The sequence below is a fragment of the Ursus americanus genome, chromosome 21 (genome assembly GCF_024610735.1).
Source record: "Ursus americanus isolate L20-20 chromosome 21, mUrsAme1.1.p, whole genome shotgun sequence".
NCBI lineage: Eukaryota > Metazoa > Chordata > Mammalia > Carnivora > Ursidae > Ursus > Ursus americanus.
The window spans coordinates 45,817,015-45,830,606 of record NC_142147.1 but is presented as its reverse complement, the minus strand read 5'-3'; the positions used below and the strand labels follow the sequence as shown (position 1 = coordinate 45,830,606).

General features: G+C 43.2%; 1 protein-coding gene and 1 long non-coding RNA gene across 2 annotated transcripts in view; one reads left to right on the top strand and one right to left on the bottom strand.

Moving 5' to 3' along the window:
* LOC123781076 (uncharacterized) overlaps positions 1 to 13,592 on the top strand; it is a 52,002-nt gene that overhangs the window by 2,582 nt on the left and 35,828 nt on the right. The window contains exon 2 of the long non-coding RNA XR_006776604.2: positions 6,171 to 6,222. This is a non-coding gene — a long non-coding RNA (uncharacterized LOC123781076). The remainder of the gene's footprint in view (positions 1 to 6,170; positions 6,223 to 13,592) is intronic.
* On the bottom strand, positions 955 to 10,965 carry CXCL17 (C-X-C motif chemokine ligand 17). Its single transcript, XM_045780075.2, has 4 exons — positions 10,718 to 10,965; positions 2,796 to 2,876; positions 2,060 to 2,161; positions 955 to 1,364 (listed from the first exon to the last, which is right to left on the bottom strand). Exons 1-4 carry the CDS (start codon positions 10,794 to 10,796, stop codon positions 1,267 to 1,269), a joined length of 360 nt encoding a protein of 119 aa, XP_045636031.1. The 5' UTR covers positions 10,797 to 10,965; the 3' UTR covers positions 955 to 1,266.

Here is a 13,592-nt window from a genome sequence, read left to right as displayed (position 1 = left end):
TCCTTCATCCTGGCATCCTGGTCTTCCTTTTTAAGACAGTTGGCAAGTGGCACTGCTGACCTCCACTCCTGTGCCAAGTGATGCACTCTGGGCCTCCTGCTGTGGGAGGTGGGATTAGGAACAGGAGGAGGTTGTGTGCCCAGCACTCTCCTACCAGAGGGGAGGGGCTTGCCCTCTTGTGTCATAAATAGGACCCCACCCCACTTACCACTCAGTTCAAGTGTTTTTTCTCTTAAGGCAAGCATCCTAATTTAGTTCTTTGTTTCATCTGGGATGACAGAAGCCAGATTCTGGATGAGTGTTCCTTTTTTTTTTTCCTCCCTCCCTTTCTGACTTTTCAGGAAAGGGTCAGAGGGGAGGCAGTCTATATACTGTTGTAATAATCTTTATTCTTTATTCATTCTTTCAAATGACTGTCAGTTTAATATCCTTCCATTATTGCTTTGATCATTTTATTTCCATGTTAAAAAAATGACATCTTCCCATTTTTACAGCTTGAAGCCTTTTTCAATGGCATTTGGGATCTTCCACACCATCTCTCTAGCCTCGAACTGTGGTTGTGAATATATGTTTTCTGTACTAGATTGGAAACTCACAGAGTACAATGACCACTAATGATAACGATGATGATGTTAGGAAGAATCATAAATACTAAAATCATTCTATGTGTTGGGAGACTGTGCCAGGGTTTTTTGTTTTTTTAATCTACGTTATCTTTAGTAAGACCATGTTGGATTTGTTGCTATACCTGCTTTCTTTGCCCCACTTATCTCTTACCTCAAAAAGGTTTGTTAAATGGGTAGAAGAATAAAAAATTGGGCAGTGGAGAGGAAGAGTGAGGCTGGTGGTGGGGAGAAGTGTGTGTAGAATCTGGGTAGAGTTTGCAGTAAGCAGGCTAAGGTGGGGATGGAATGAGTTGCCAGACCCCATTTGAAAGAAATGATTTTGACTTACTTCTTTTAAAAATATTTATTGACTTCTGTTTGCTACTTGCCTGGTTATATTTAAGGTTATTTGGGACCAGTTAAGAAACCCGGGTTTCCAGGTTTCTTTCAGGTAACTAAGCTTAAGCCCGGGAAGGGGGGGCGCCCAGGAAAAGACTGACAAGAGAAGAGGGAGCAATAATCTTGGGGAAAATGCTTTGTGAGAACACTGGAGTGGGGAACAGGGAGGGGGAGCCGGAAGTGGGAGAAAAGCATCCTGTAGGTGAGCTCACTAACATCTTGACTGAGAATGTTGCATTGGGAGAGCGAGCCCTCAGAGCTCCTATAAAGGCAGAGCAAAGCTTGCTAGCTGACATTGTTTGAGAAATTCCCGGCAGGCTCTGGAGTGCTTGTTTGGCTTCCTGTGGTGCCTTTGGTGCCCTAGGGTGAAAATAAAGATTAACGTTAAAAACGTTTAAAAAAAAAGTTTTAAAAATTTAATTTTTATGAAAGCTTTAAAATGATATAAAAGTAAGACTCGTCCAATGGAAAAAATTAAAAAAAATTAAAAGTTAAAATTAAAAAAATATATTCTTCACTCCTCATTCCTCAGAGCTGGATGCTTAACCAACCGAGCCACCCAGGTGCCCCCCAAAATAAAATATTTAAAAATAAATAAATTTTTGATAGGTACTACCAAATTGTATTTTCTACCAGCAGTAATAACGATCTTGATTTATCTCATTCTTCATAATATCATAATTTCAATCAGTTTAATTTGCCAGTTTACTTTTTATATGACATATAAAAACTTCTCAAGGGAGGAACCAGATTCTATTTGACATCTTCAGAGATCAATGACCAGGTCCCCTGTAGTTCCATCTCCCTCCACTTTGATAAGCAATGGGCTTCTAAAATCTAAGAATTTTGTCGAAACTTTCTAGAATTAGGAAAAGTGTATCCGCCTCCCTTCCTCTTCTTATTTCCTCAAGTTGACACTGAGTAGAAAGGACTGAGAGGTGTGCTTATCTTGGTCTTCATTTCACTTCACTTATCTGTTCTCAACCCCTGCTCCATCCCTAGTTGACTCCACAGAGTGACTCTGGTTTAAGATAGGTCATTCTTTTGAAACTTACTGGTTTTCTTCACACTGGCCTTGAACTGATCACAGGGACACTGCTTCTTTGGCATCTCAGGCACCGTCATGAGTTTTCTTTTAGGGGCTCTCAGGAACCAGTCTGAAATAACAGGGTTGGTGCTTAGAGGGGAAGGTTAATATCTTTGAGAATAGGGAGTAGGGCAGGGTTTTACTTGCCATCTTTTTCAGACTGCAGTGGAGGTGGGAAGAGGGCTCAACACAGAACCGTAGGGATACCCAGTTATATGAGTACCAGGATTTCTGAGTTGTTTTGCCTGACCTGTATTGGCAAGCATTTGGTGGCAGGTTTGGAGGGGGCATCAGGATATCATTAAGGAGACCAAAAAATGAAGAGAAGATCTAGGCGTCTGCCTTTGACTGCCTTAACTTGGCCCAGCATTTTGCCTCTCTGATTTCAGTCTTATTTATGGCTAAACGAAGGTCAAAAACAAGATCCAGGAAGTTTTTGGAAGGCAGCCCTCGGTTCTTGGGGAACAGTAGGGGAGAAGGGGCAGCCAGAGATTGAGCCAGCTCCCCCTGGATCTTGGCAGGGTCCTGCTTTTGCTAGAGACTCAGGAAGAAGACAAGCATTGGTGCCACATGTGGTGGGCTGGTGGAGAAGGCAGTGGGTGAAGTCAGCTCAGAAAACATCTGTACTGATGTGTGGAGGGCGGGGGTGGGGCTTAGGGGAGAGAGTTGGATCGTGATGGTGCAGTGCTATTGTTGATACTAACCTTTGCACTCACATTCTTGGCCACCTTCATGGAGCCACCTCTTAGAAGCCTGGCGATGGTCCCGTTGGCCTCTGGCGACCCCTGGTGGAAGGAAACACGGCCCGGCCAGACACCGGAAAGGGACAGGTCCAACAGAAATGGTCCCCCAGCATTGTGCTACCTGCATCAGTGGATTTTCCTTCCTCTTTTTTTTTTTTTCCAAAGATTTTATGTATTCATTTGAGAGAGAGAAAGAAAGAAAGAGCACAAACAGTGGGAGTCCCAGAGGGAGAGGGAGAGGGAGAAGCAGGATCCCCACTGAGTAGGGATGTCAGCTGGATCCCAGGACCCTGAGAACTGACCTGAGCTGAAGGCAGACGCTTAAGTGACTGAGCCACCCAGATGCCCCTCCTTCGTTTTTTTTTTTTTTTTAAGATTTTATTTATTTATTCGACAGAGAGAGAGAGACAGCCAGTGAGAGAGAGAACACAAGCAGGGGGAGTAGGAGAGGAAGAAGCAGGCTCCCAGGGGAGGAGCCTCATGTGGGGCTCGATCCCAGAACACCGGGATCACGCCCTGAGCCAAAGGCAGATGCTTAAAGACTGAGCCACCCAGGTGCCCCTTCTCCTTCCTTTTTTATTCAGGGATCTAGGGTACTTCAAGAGAGTATTTTAAATGGATAAGGAATTGAGGTTTAAAATCTGGCTTAGAGAAGAGCTTAGGTGGAGGTAGGTGGGAAAAGAATGGGTTTTGGGGCGAAGACAGGACAGAAGATGGGCATTAATCAAGACCTGACAGGGGCACCTGGGTGGCTCAGTTGGTTGAGCATCTGACCCTTGGTTTTGGCTCAGGTCATGATCTCAGGGTCATGATCTCAGGGTCGTGGGATTAAGCCCTGCATCGAGCCCTGTGTCCAGCTCTGTGCTCCAAGTGGAGTTGGCTTGGGTTTCTCTCTCTCCCTCTGCCCCTCCCACCCTTCTCCTGCTCTCTCTCTCTTTCTCTCTCAAATAAATAAATAAATCTTTAGGAAAAAAAGAAAAGACCTGACAATATGCCCTAGCCCCAGCACACATTAAAATTCTCATGACTTAAAGAATGAGAACCAGGAGCAGATTATTCCATAATCTAGTCAGGATCTTCACTTGACCTTCAAGTTCTGTGTATTTGAATCCATAATCCTAGTTCAACTATAAAAGGATGGTATTTACCTTTGTGCCTCTGGAACAAATCCACTCCTCTTTTGGCTTCTACTCAAGTCTGTCTTATCACCTGATGCTGTCTTATTCCCATTTTGTGATACCTAAAATATTTCTATGACAATCAAGAATGATGGTTGATAGACTTGAGATTCCGGGACTAGAAGTGGGCCCAGATGATGCTCCTTTTGTATAGTAGTTTCTGATATTTCCTGTAAGAATTATTAGGCCTTCACATGGTTCCCTGTTGTATTTAAAGGCATCTCTCTTAATGCTCAGTTATATGTATAGTTTGTTGTTGTGGACTTTGTAGTTTCTAATATTTCCTGTAAGAATTAATTATGCCTTCACGTGGTTCCCCATTGTATTTAAAGGCATCTCTCTTAATGCTCAGTTATATGTATAGTTTGCTGTTTGTTGTTGTGGACTAAATTGTGTCCCCCCAAATTCATGATGAAGCCCTAACCCCCAGAATGACTGTATTTGAAGATAGGGCCTTTAAAGAGATGACTGAGTTAAAATGAAGTCAAGTTAAGATGAAGTCATTATGGTGGGTCCTGATTCAGTCCCACTGGAGCCCTTATGAGAAGAAGAGATCTGGGGGTGCCTCGGTGGCTCAGCTATTGAGCATCTGCCTTCAGCTAGGGTCATGATCCCAGGGTCCTGGGATCGAGCCCTGCATCAGGCTCCCTGCTCAGCGGGAAGCCTGCTTCTCCCTCTCACACTCTCCTTGCTTGTGTTCCCTCTCTCGCTCTCTCTGCCAAATAAATAAATTAAATATTAAAAAAAAGAAGAGATTTGGGCAAAGAGATACCAGAGATGTGAGAAAATAAATTTCTGTTGTTTCAGCCCCCCATTCTGTGCTATTTTGTTAGGGCTTCCCTAGGAAACTAAAAATCTTTCTCCCACTGAGCTCAGTAGTCATTCAGCTACAAACGGCTGACACATGGTAGACACTTGGTAAATGTTTGTTCAATAAGCAAATGAACAAGTTGTCTGGAGAGGGCCCTTAGAGATCCTGTGGTTCAATCCCAGGCTCTTTCCCAGACTTGTGCCCTTTCTGCCACACAGATGGAAGGTGTTGCATCATTTCCCCAAGTGCTAGTTACAAATGTTCTCATGTGCTGTTTTGAGTGCTATTACAATAATTTAAACAGGCACACATAGCCCCTGCCATCTAAACTTTTCTAATAATTTACTCTCACCTGACCTCTACTTGTAGTTCCAGAGGAAAGCCACAGAATGCTATAGCCAGAGGGAATCTTGGTTGTTATTTAGTTGAATCTCTTTATTTAGTAGAAGTTTTTTCATTCTAAATGTAATATAGCTATATTAGAGGAAATTTGAAAAGTACGAAAAAAGGAATCTTTACTCTTACCATCTGGTGGTATTTTGGTATGTTTCCTGCATATGATTTTCTTTATACAGTGATAACCATAGTACATGAACAAGTTTCTTTTTGTTCACTTTATAAGCATGTTGCTATGTCATCTTCATAATGGACATTTTTATTAACTTTTTTTTTGAGAAAGAGAGAGAGTGTGAGTAGATAGGGGCAGAGAGAGAGAGAGAGAGAGAGAGAATCTCAAGCAGGCTCCATGCCCAGGCAGAGTCCTACTCAGGGCTGGATCCCACGACCCTGAGATCATGACCTGAGCTGAAATCAAGAGTCGGACACTCAACAAACTGAGCCGCCCAGGCACCCCCCTTTAAAAAAAGAATTTATTTATTTATTTGTTTGAGAGAGAGAGAGAGTGCATGAGTTGGGGGAAGGGGCAGAGGGCGAGGGAGAAGCAGACTCCCCACTGAGCAGAGAGCCCAGTGACAACTCAGGGCTTGATCCCAGGACCCCAAGATCATGACCTGAGCCCAAGGCAGACACTTAACTGAGCCAGCCAGGTGCCCCCATAACAGACATTTTTAATGACTACATAATGTTCCCAATAAGCATATGAGCTCCAAATTATTTAACTGTTCACTCATTGCTGAATATTTAGATTGTTTTACTTTTGGATATTGATAATTTTCTTTATGTTTGTAACTGTTTTCCAAATGTTAGGTTATTGTCTTGGGCAAGATTTCCCAAAGTGGAATTGCTGGGTCAAAAGTTAAGAACAGTTTTATGTTTCTTGATATTATTACTAAATTGCTTGTAAAAGGGTTGTACTAATTAACTAAATCACTGTCCCTTTTTTTTCAGATGAGGAAACTGAGGCCCAGAGAGAGCAAATTAGGTGCCCAAGTTCACTAAGGTAATGGTGACCCATCTCAAGCTAAAACCCAGGTCCAAGTGTCTTAGTCTGTTGTTCTTTCTGCAGCCTTTACAACCCTAATTCCATGGTGTAACTTAAAATGAAGCTGCACATTCCTATAATAGTATGTTTCCCAAACCTCAGATATTTCTGGACCACCTTTATGATGCCTTCTGTAGCTTTTTCTTTAAACAGATTTAATTTACAAAACAGCCTCATCCTCTGCAATATTATCTGTGAGATTAGGGGTTTGATACATGTTTAGATTTTTTTCTAACATGCATTAACACAAACATAAAACTATTAAAGTAAAAGCTAATTTATGTCCTACTGAAAATCAATTTTGGAAGATATTGATATAGTGGAATAAGCATGAACTTTACATCCAGGCAGACCTGGCATCAACTACCTGCTCTGTCACTTAACGATATAGTCTCGGCTTTGATCTTTGGTACTCTGGTTTATAAAACGAGATTAGTAGTATCCACCTTGGAGAATTAGGAATAAATGGGCTGCTGGAGGTGCCCAATGGCCAGTGTCCAAGTAGTAATAACCAATAATGATGGTTATTATTGTGGATATTATTGCAGACTTCTGTCACTCAGTCCCAAAGAGGGTGTCTATTGCTGGAATGTTAGGTTTGTTGCTTTCTGCTGACCTGTATGTGTAAAGAGGTTACTCCCACTTGTTAGGACTTGTGGTAGATCTATCATTTTGACCTCCCTGTTCCACTACATATTGACTTTATGATTTCGGGCAAGTTGTCTAACCTCTGTATTTCATTTACCTAATTTGTAAAATGGGGCTAATAATAGTCCGCTAGTGTGTGTGTGCATGCATCTGTTTCCTAGCTTTGTCCACTAGAGGGCCTAGAAGCACCAGCCCCTAGTAGCCATGGGCAATACCTTAGCGCCCACGGTTTGTGAATACCGTTCTCCAGTGAAAGGAACCGGAGCTCCTTGGAGAAACGGCTGATTCCAAGGCCAGGGAAGTACAAGATGCGCCTTTCTGAAGTATCAGAAAGTCCAGAACTGCTAAAAAATGATATGTTAAAAAGACAGAGAAGCCTACTTGCAGGACCTCTCAATAGTCAGTTTTGAGACAATATGAACAACATAATAAATAATGATAGTAATGGATTATAATCCATAAATGTCCATGAGTCTTTACTCATAGAAATAAATAATTCAATAAATAAATGGGAGAGAAGAAGCTTTTTCTTATAGTAGAATCCCAATTAATAAATGTAGAAGGAATGATGGAAATAGAAAATCACCATTTGGCTAATACCGTAGTAACATTTGTTGAAGGTGGGAATCATCAGTGGATTTTAAAAATTAGTGGGCAAAAGTCTGATGAGAAGAAACAGGCTCTTTGCATGGTCTTACAGTATCTCTCCACAAGATACTTATTAATTACAGTGGGAAAAAGAGTAGCTTTCTAGTAGAGAAACCTGACAGGCACCACCTTAAGCAAGTGTTCAAAATGAACATCATCAGTAGTTGAGAATGATCAGTATCATGGGCCGTCTGATGTGATGCATGGAGAAGGCACACGTGACTTCTGTGGTATTCTTGCCAAAAATGCATAATCTGAATTTATTCATGAAGAAACATCAGACAAACCAAAACTGAGGGGCTTTCTACAAATAACTGACCAGTACTCTTCAAAACTGTCAAAATCATGAAAGAAATGGAGGATGAGAAACTACTCTAGCCTGGGGAAAACCAAGGAGACATGACAGCTTTACTCAGTGTAGCATCCTGGATTGGATTCTGGACCAAAAAGGGACATTAATGGGGTGATTAGCAAATCTGAATATTACTACATTTATTAGTAGTATTATGTCAATGTTAATTTCCTGGTTTTGATAATCATGTTATGGTTATGTAAGATGTATTTGAAAAAAATTGGATGAAGGATATATGGGACCTCTGATTATTTTTATAGCATTTCTTAAGTCTGAAAAATGAAAAGTGAATTAAAAAATACATTATATATCTGTGAGGACATAATGAGGTAATATGTGTTAGAAATTGCCTGCCACATAGGATTGCTTAACGCATTTCAGCTACTATTGCAGATAACTTTATAGTTAATGATATTATAAGTAATAATCTATTATTATAAGTGATTTGTTTCCTAACATTTTCATATATTCTTATCTGTTCTCCCTCTCTGTGAAAAACACACTGTGCATGTATGTGGTTATTTTAAGAGATAAAGTAAGATCAGATTTTATTTTGAGAATTGGGGGGGGATGGGAAGGTGAGGGATGTTGTTTCCTCTAGCCAGAGGGGTGCTGCAAACCTGTGTTTGGCCGGGAGACTGGGATGGAGCCGGAAGCGGCTGTAATAGCGACCTGGCGGCAGAGCGAGCTTTCCCCAGTTCATAGCCACTGTGCCTTAGGAGCTGCTTGAGATATTTTCCTCAGGCCATTTATTGAATCCTTGCTAGGTACACATTATAGATCATTTAATATTCACAACAATTATGTGTTCTAAATGGTATTTTACTCATTTTAAGATGGTAAGACGGGCTCCAAAAAGTGAAACAGCTTGCCTAATTTGCAAAGTAAGGGTGGAACAAGGATTTGGATCTAGGTTCGCTGGGCTCCAAGGCCGAGTCTACAGGTCTAGGTAAGTCTAAACGTGTAGCCAGGTTTGAGAACTATTGCTATAGAGCAGGGGTTCTCAGCTGGGAGTGGTTTCCCCCTCCAGGGTACATCTGGCAACATCTGGAGTTAACTTTGTCTGTCTTAACTGGGGCCAGGGGTGGAGAAGCTGCTATTGGCATCTAGTTGGTGGAGGCCACACAGATGCTGGTGAACATCTTACAATACACAGAACAGCACCCTACAGCAAAGAATTGCCCAGCCCCAAATGTTAATAGAGCTGCTATCAGACCCAGGTGTAGAGTCTTTTAAGGGCAACGTTTTGAACTTAGAAACCTGAGCATTTATTCTTTCACTTAGCAAATATTTACTGAATACTATACTGGATAGTGTGAGGGATATGGAAGCAATATACCAGATTGTGCCACCAAGGAGGTTACAGTCTAGAAGGGCAGGGGTGGAGGTAGGAAAGGCACACCAATACCTTCAGTATAAGACAGACTATGACAAGTGCAAAGAAAGAGTCAGGTTTGGACTAAGCATATTCACAGGACGGAGGGCTCATATCTGGTCGAGAGAGGAATCAGGGAGGCTGTGAGGAGGCGTTGGTTTCTGAGCTGAGTGTATGAGTGAATGTAAGCTAGTGGGAAAGCACAAGACCCGTTCAGGGAACAGCCAACAGTCTAGTTTAGGTGGAGCACAGAGCATTTGTTAGTTATATGGGTGGATTGAAAGACAGGCTGTGGTTAGAGCTTTGAATCAAGGGTGAGGACTCTAGTCTTGGTGTCTGTGACAATGATGGAAAAGCCTTCCCCTCCAGATTGGCAGTCTAGGTCCTAGCACTATGGGGCCCAGCACCTCCCAGAGATCTCTTTCTACAAGGGAAGGGAAGTTTAAGATTGGGGTGGAGTAAGGTGAACTTCTGATTTTAAGGATCGAGTTGATGTTAAATATGTAACAAAGCTATTTTACCTCAAAGTAGTCCTTGGGGAGTTGGTTCTCTCGAGTAGAGAGATACATGAGGTGAGCTCTCTCTGCATGGTTGTTCTGCTGATGGCAAAGCCATCACTGAGATGTAGTGAAAGCTGGAGCTGATTTGGAGCCTCTAACCTAAGGCCTGCTTCCCAACAGGTGAGTTTAGTATGGCTAAAGCTTCCAGTATGGATACTATCTGGTGATACGCTTTTTCTAGTTTATTACTTTACCATTAAATAGCATTAACGATTATTGGTGGCATTCTGGTGCACTATGAAGAACATAAGCAAGGACATCTTATCCCCCGTGAATGTACAGTTGCCTTCAACACCTTTACACCACCGTCACCAAGACTGGATCTTCTGGAAAGGGATTAGGGGCAGAAAGTAAGGGAGCAGATTTTTATTAAAACATTTTTTTGAAGATCTTATTTATTTATTTGACAGAGAGAGAGCACAAGCAGGGGGAACAGCAGGCAGGGAGAGAGGGAGAAGTGGACTCCCCTCTGAGCAGGGACCCCGATGTGGGATTCGATCCCACGACCCTGAGATCAAGACCTGAGCCAAAGGCAGACAAGCAACCGACAGCCACCCAGGTGTCCCAAGGGAGCAGGTTTTTATTGAGCCAGTATATATCTATATTTTGCTGGCTACAGTTTCAGACATTTTGATACCCACTATCTCATTCCGCTCTCACAACACTCTTTGGATGTAAGTATAGTCTTCCCCTTTTTGTAAATGAGGAACCAGGCATTGACAGAAGCTAAATTGTCCCAAATCTCTGTAGCTGGAAGGGGCTACATTTCAATGCATGGTTGTTTTTTTTTGGGGGGGGTCATATTTTCTTCTCTGTTTTGCCACATTTTCTCCCCCCTGTTTCCCCTTTATAGAAAATTAATCTTATTACCTGGATTTGGGCTGCTAGAGACCACAGGCATCAGCATTAGTGGCAGCAACAGAAGGAGAAAAGAGATTAGAATTTTCATTGCGACTGTTGGTGCTGCTGTGAGTCACTTGAAGAGATTCTGGAGGGTTCCCAGTTGGAGGCTCCGGATGTCTTCCTTGGGATGGCGGTCTGGGCTTTAATCCCTGGCCAGTGTTCCCATTAGAGGGCCAGAACAGCTAAGTGACGCTGACCTTGTTAGGTAACAGGTTTACAGGAATCTGGGAGGAAAAACTGGCCAAACAAAAGAAATGAAGCATTCTTAAGAACACAAGAAGCTGACTGACAGCTTGGCAGCAATACTGGTTCCCTCCCCTCCTCCTCCCCCACTCCCTACCCCCCAGGGTGCTATGATTTCTTCCCCAAATCTTTTGCTCTTTGAATTTCCTTATACCTTTTGGTGATGCTTTCTAGCTTATTATCGGGCAGGAAAGCAAGTACTAAGGGTCGGCAGAAGAGAGGATGACATGGTCTGTTTCCCCTCTGTCCTCCGGGCCCCTGGAGCAACAGGAGTGTTGATTGAGAAGTTGCCCCGTCCTCACTGTGTTTACAATTTCCTCCCAATTCTGGGGCCACATAAGTAAAGTGGGAAGCAGAGAGGACTGAAGAGGAGAGACTATTTCTCTCTTGGTCAGAACATTGCCCCTGAAGCAGTGCGTCAAACTGGGCCTCCTTGTTTTTCATCAGGAAGGTGGCTGTGGCTTAGTTGCTCCAGACTAAAGGAGAAAGAACTGGGTTGGTGGAAGACCCCCAGGACTTCAAGTCCAAGAAGTTTTGAGAAACAGGAACCACAGGAGGGAAGGAGCCCTTAAAGGGTGTTTGCCTGCGCTGTTGGGGTTGTTGGCTCCAGACCTTGTTTGGAAATAGCCCAAGGCAAAGGAAGAAGGTAATACTACTTGGAGTAACGATTAAGGGTTACAGAACATCAGTACTTACTAAACTTGACTCATTTCAGAGACTTTGGGAAATATACTCAAAGAAAAAGGAGAGACGGGCTTGAATGCTGACTGATAATTTGCGGGGGCTGAGGGAAAGGTTAACAAGGAAGTCCTCCCTGGCAGCGTCCAGGCAGGAGTGAGAACAGGTGGCGTGATTGTTTGACCTAAGAGGAGGGGAGAGGCAAGGCATGAGTCAAAAAACCCCTTTTGATTTCCGTATGATCATTCTTACCCTCTCAATTTTCAAATTATTGCTGCTTATCGACATGTTGGAGAGTGGATTATAGACTTTGTACTACAAAGTTTATAAAGCACCTTCAAGAGGCAGGCACAACAGGGATTGGCCTCCAGTTGAAGGCTTGGGCTTGGTCCTAGCTTGGTCTGATATAAACCACGGATGTGGTTTCTCTGGAAAATTCTAACAATGGTCTCTGTCCTCAGGAGGCTCAAATCTAACCAGCGAGATGACATATATTCATAAAAACCTAGAGATGGAACTGGAACCAAACTCCAGAAGTGGCAGGAGTTCACTGTGGGCTCAGAGTCACTCAGGGGACCCTGGGTTAGGTGGAGCTTGGATGGGGTCTTGCTGGTAGGGTAGGATTTGTGTTGGTGGAGGGCATAGAGGAGGGGAGTGCAGAAAGGAGCATAGAGCTAATTGGATGGGGATCTTTGAGGGGAGTGGGGGGTGTTATTATTCGTTTTCGTGTTCCTGAACTTATGTAGGGCCTGGCACTTTGGGAGTACTCTATCAATGTTTGTTGAGTTAAGCGATATTCTCGTAACACTTTAACTAGGCCTGGTATGTTAGGAAGCATGTGAAAAGTGGAGTCCATTATCAGAAAGAAACTTTCACTGATGAATGGTCACGTATCATCAAGGGACCTGGTGGGAGTGCTTTCCTTTGCCCACTGAGTTATCTGTCAGTCCGCTCGCAGGCTGTTGTGGTGGTCAGCGAGCCACTTAGCCTTCCTCCTGGTCCCCTCAGTCCTGGCTCCCTGTCAGTTCCCTATGTCTGGTTTTCTCCTCCAAGGACTTGGGGTGGGGGGGTTGCGTCCTGGGTACTGCGGAAGGGGGCTTTGGGTCCTGGGTACTGTGGAAGGGGGCTTTGGGTCCTTCAGGCCCATCGATATAAAACAACCCCAAGATAAACAGACTTTTTTCTTGTTAATATTGACAACCACTTAGAGCCCATCTTGAGAACATTATTTGTTTCAACATAGCCTCTCTGCCTTACTAAGCTCCCCCTTCAGGAAGGTGGTAAGGGAAAAGTGGGGAGAAAATACCATTCTGCTCCTTTTTGGTTTCCTGACTCCACAGTGTACTTAGTAGACATTCAGAAATGTTTGTTGATTGATTCCATGATTCATGCTGCCCTAATAATCATTTAGTCATACATATATTCAGTAGATCATGTGCCTGGTTTGCTAGGTGGTAGCTACCAAGAAGAAGGTGTGAAGCTGTCTCTGAGGGGCTCTCACTAAATATAGAGACCCACTAGGGGCTCACCTAACTGCTCCATTTCACAGAATGGAAATTAAAGCACAGGGAAGTTATATGATTTGGGTAACATTATATAGTTCTGTTAGCCTCAAAGCCACAGGACTAACACTCAAGTTTCCTGATCTGCTAGAATTTCTGTTCGTGTGGCAGCTGTGGTGAGCTTTAACAGGAGAGAGTGGACCTTCAGAATGAGCCCACAAATGCCTTGAATTAACCAGAATGAAATGGCTGGCCCAACTATGACCATCTGGGACATTTGCATTATTACTGTTTTTTTTTTTCCACTTTGAGCTTGAAATGAGCAAAACTGAGCCCAGAAAACAAGAGTGGAAGATTTTCACAGGGGCTTGTTGGGGTGGCCCTCAAAAGTCTGTGTCTACCTCTATCGAGGTGTTTCC

What these genes read in the sequence shown, in the direction of transcription:
- CXCL17 (XM_045780075.2), bottom strand. Translation starts at nt 10,796, where the DNA reads ATGAAAATTCTAATCTCTTTTCTCCTTCTGTTGCTGCCACTAATGCTG. An exon ending in CCAAGAATGTGAGTGCAAAG is followed by an intron (nt 2,162 to 2,795) that starts GTTAGTATCAAC and finishes CTGTTATTTCAG; the next exon opens with ACTGGTTCCTGAGAGCCCCT. An exon ending in GGCCAGTGTGAAGAAAACCA is followed by an intron (nt 1,365 to 2,059) that starts GTAAGTTTCAAA and finishes TTTTCACCCTAG; the next exon opens with GGCACCAAAGGCACCACAGG.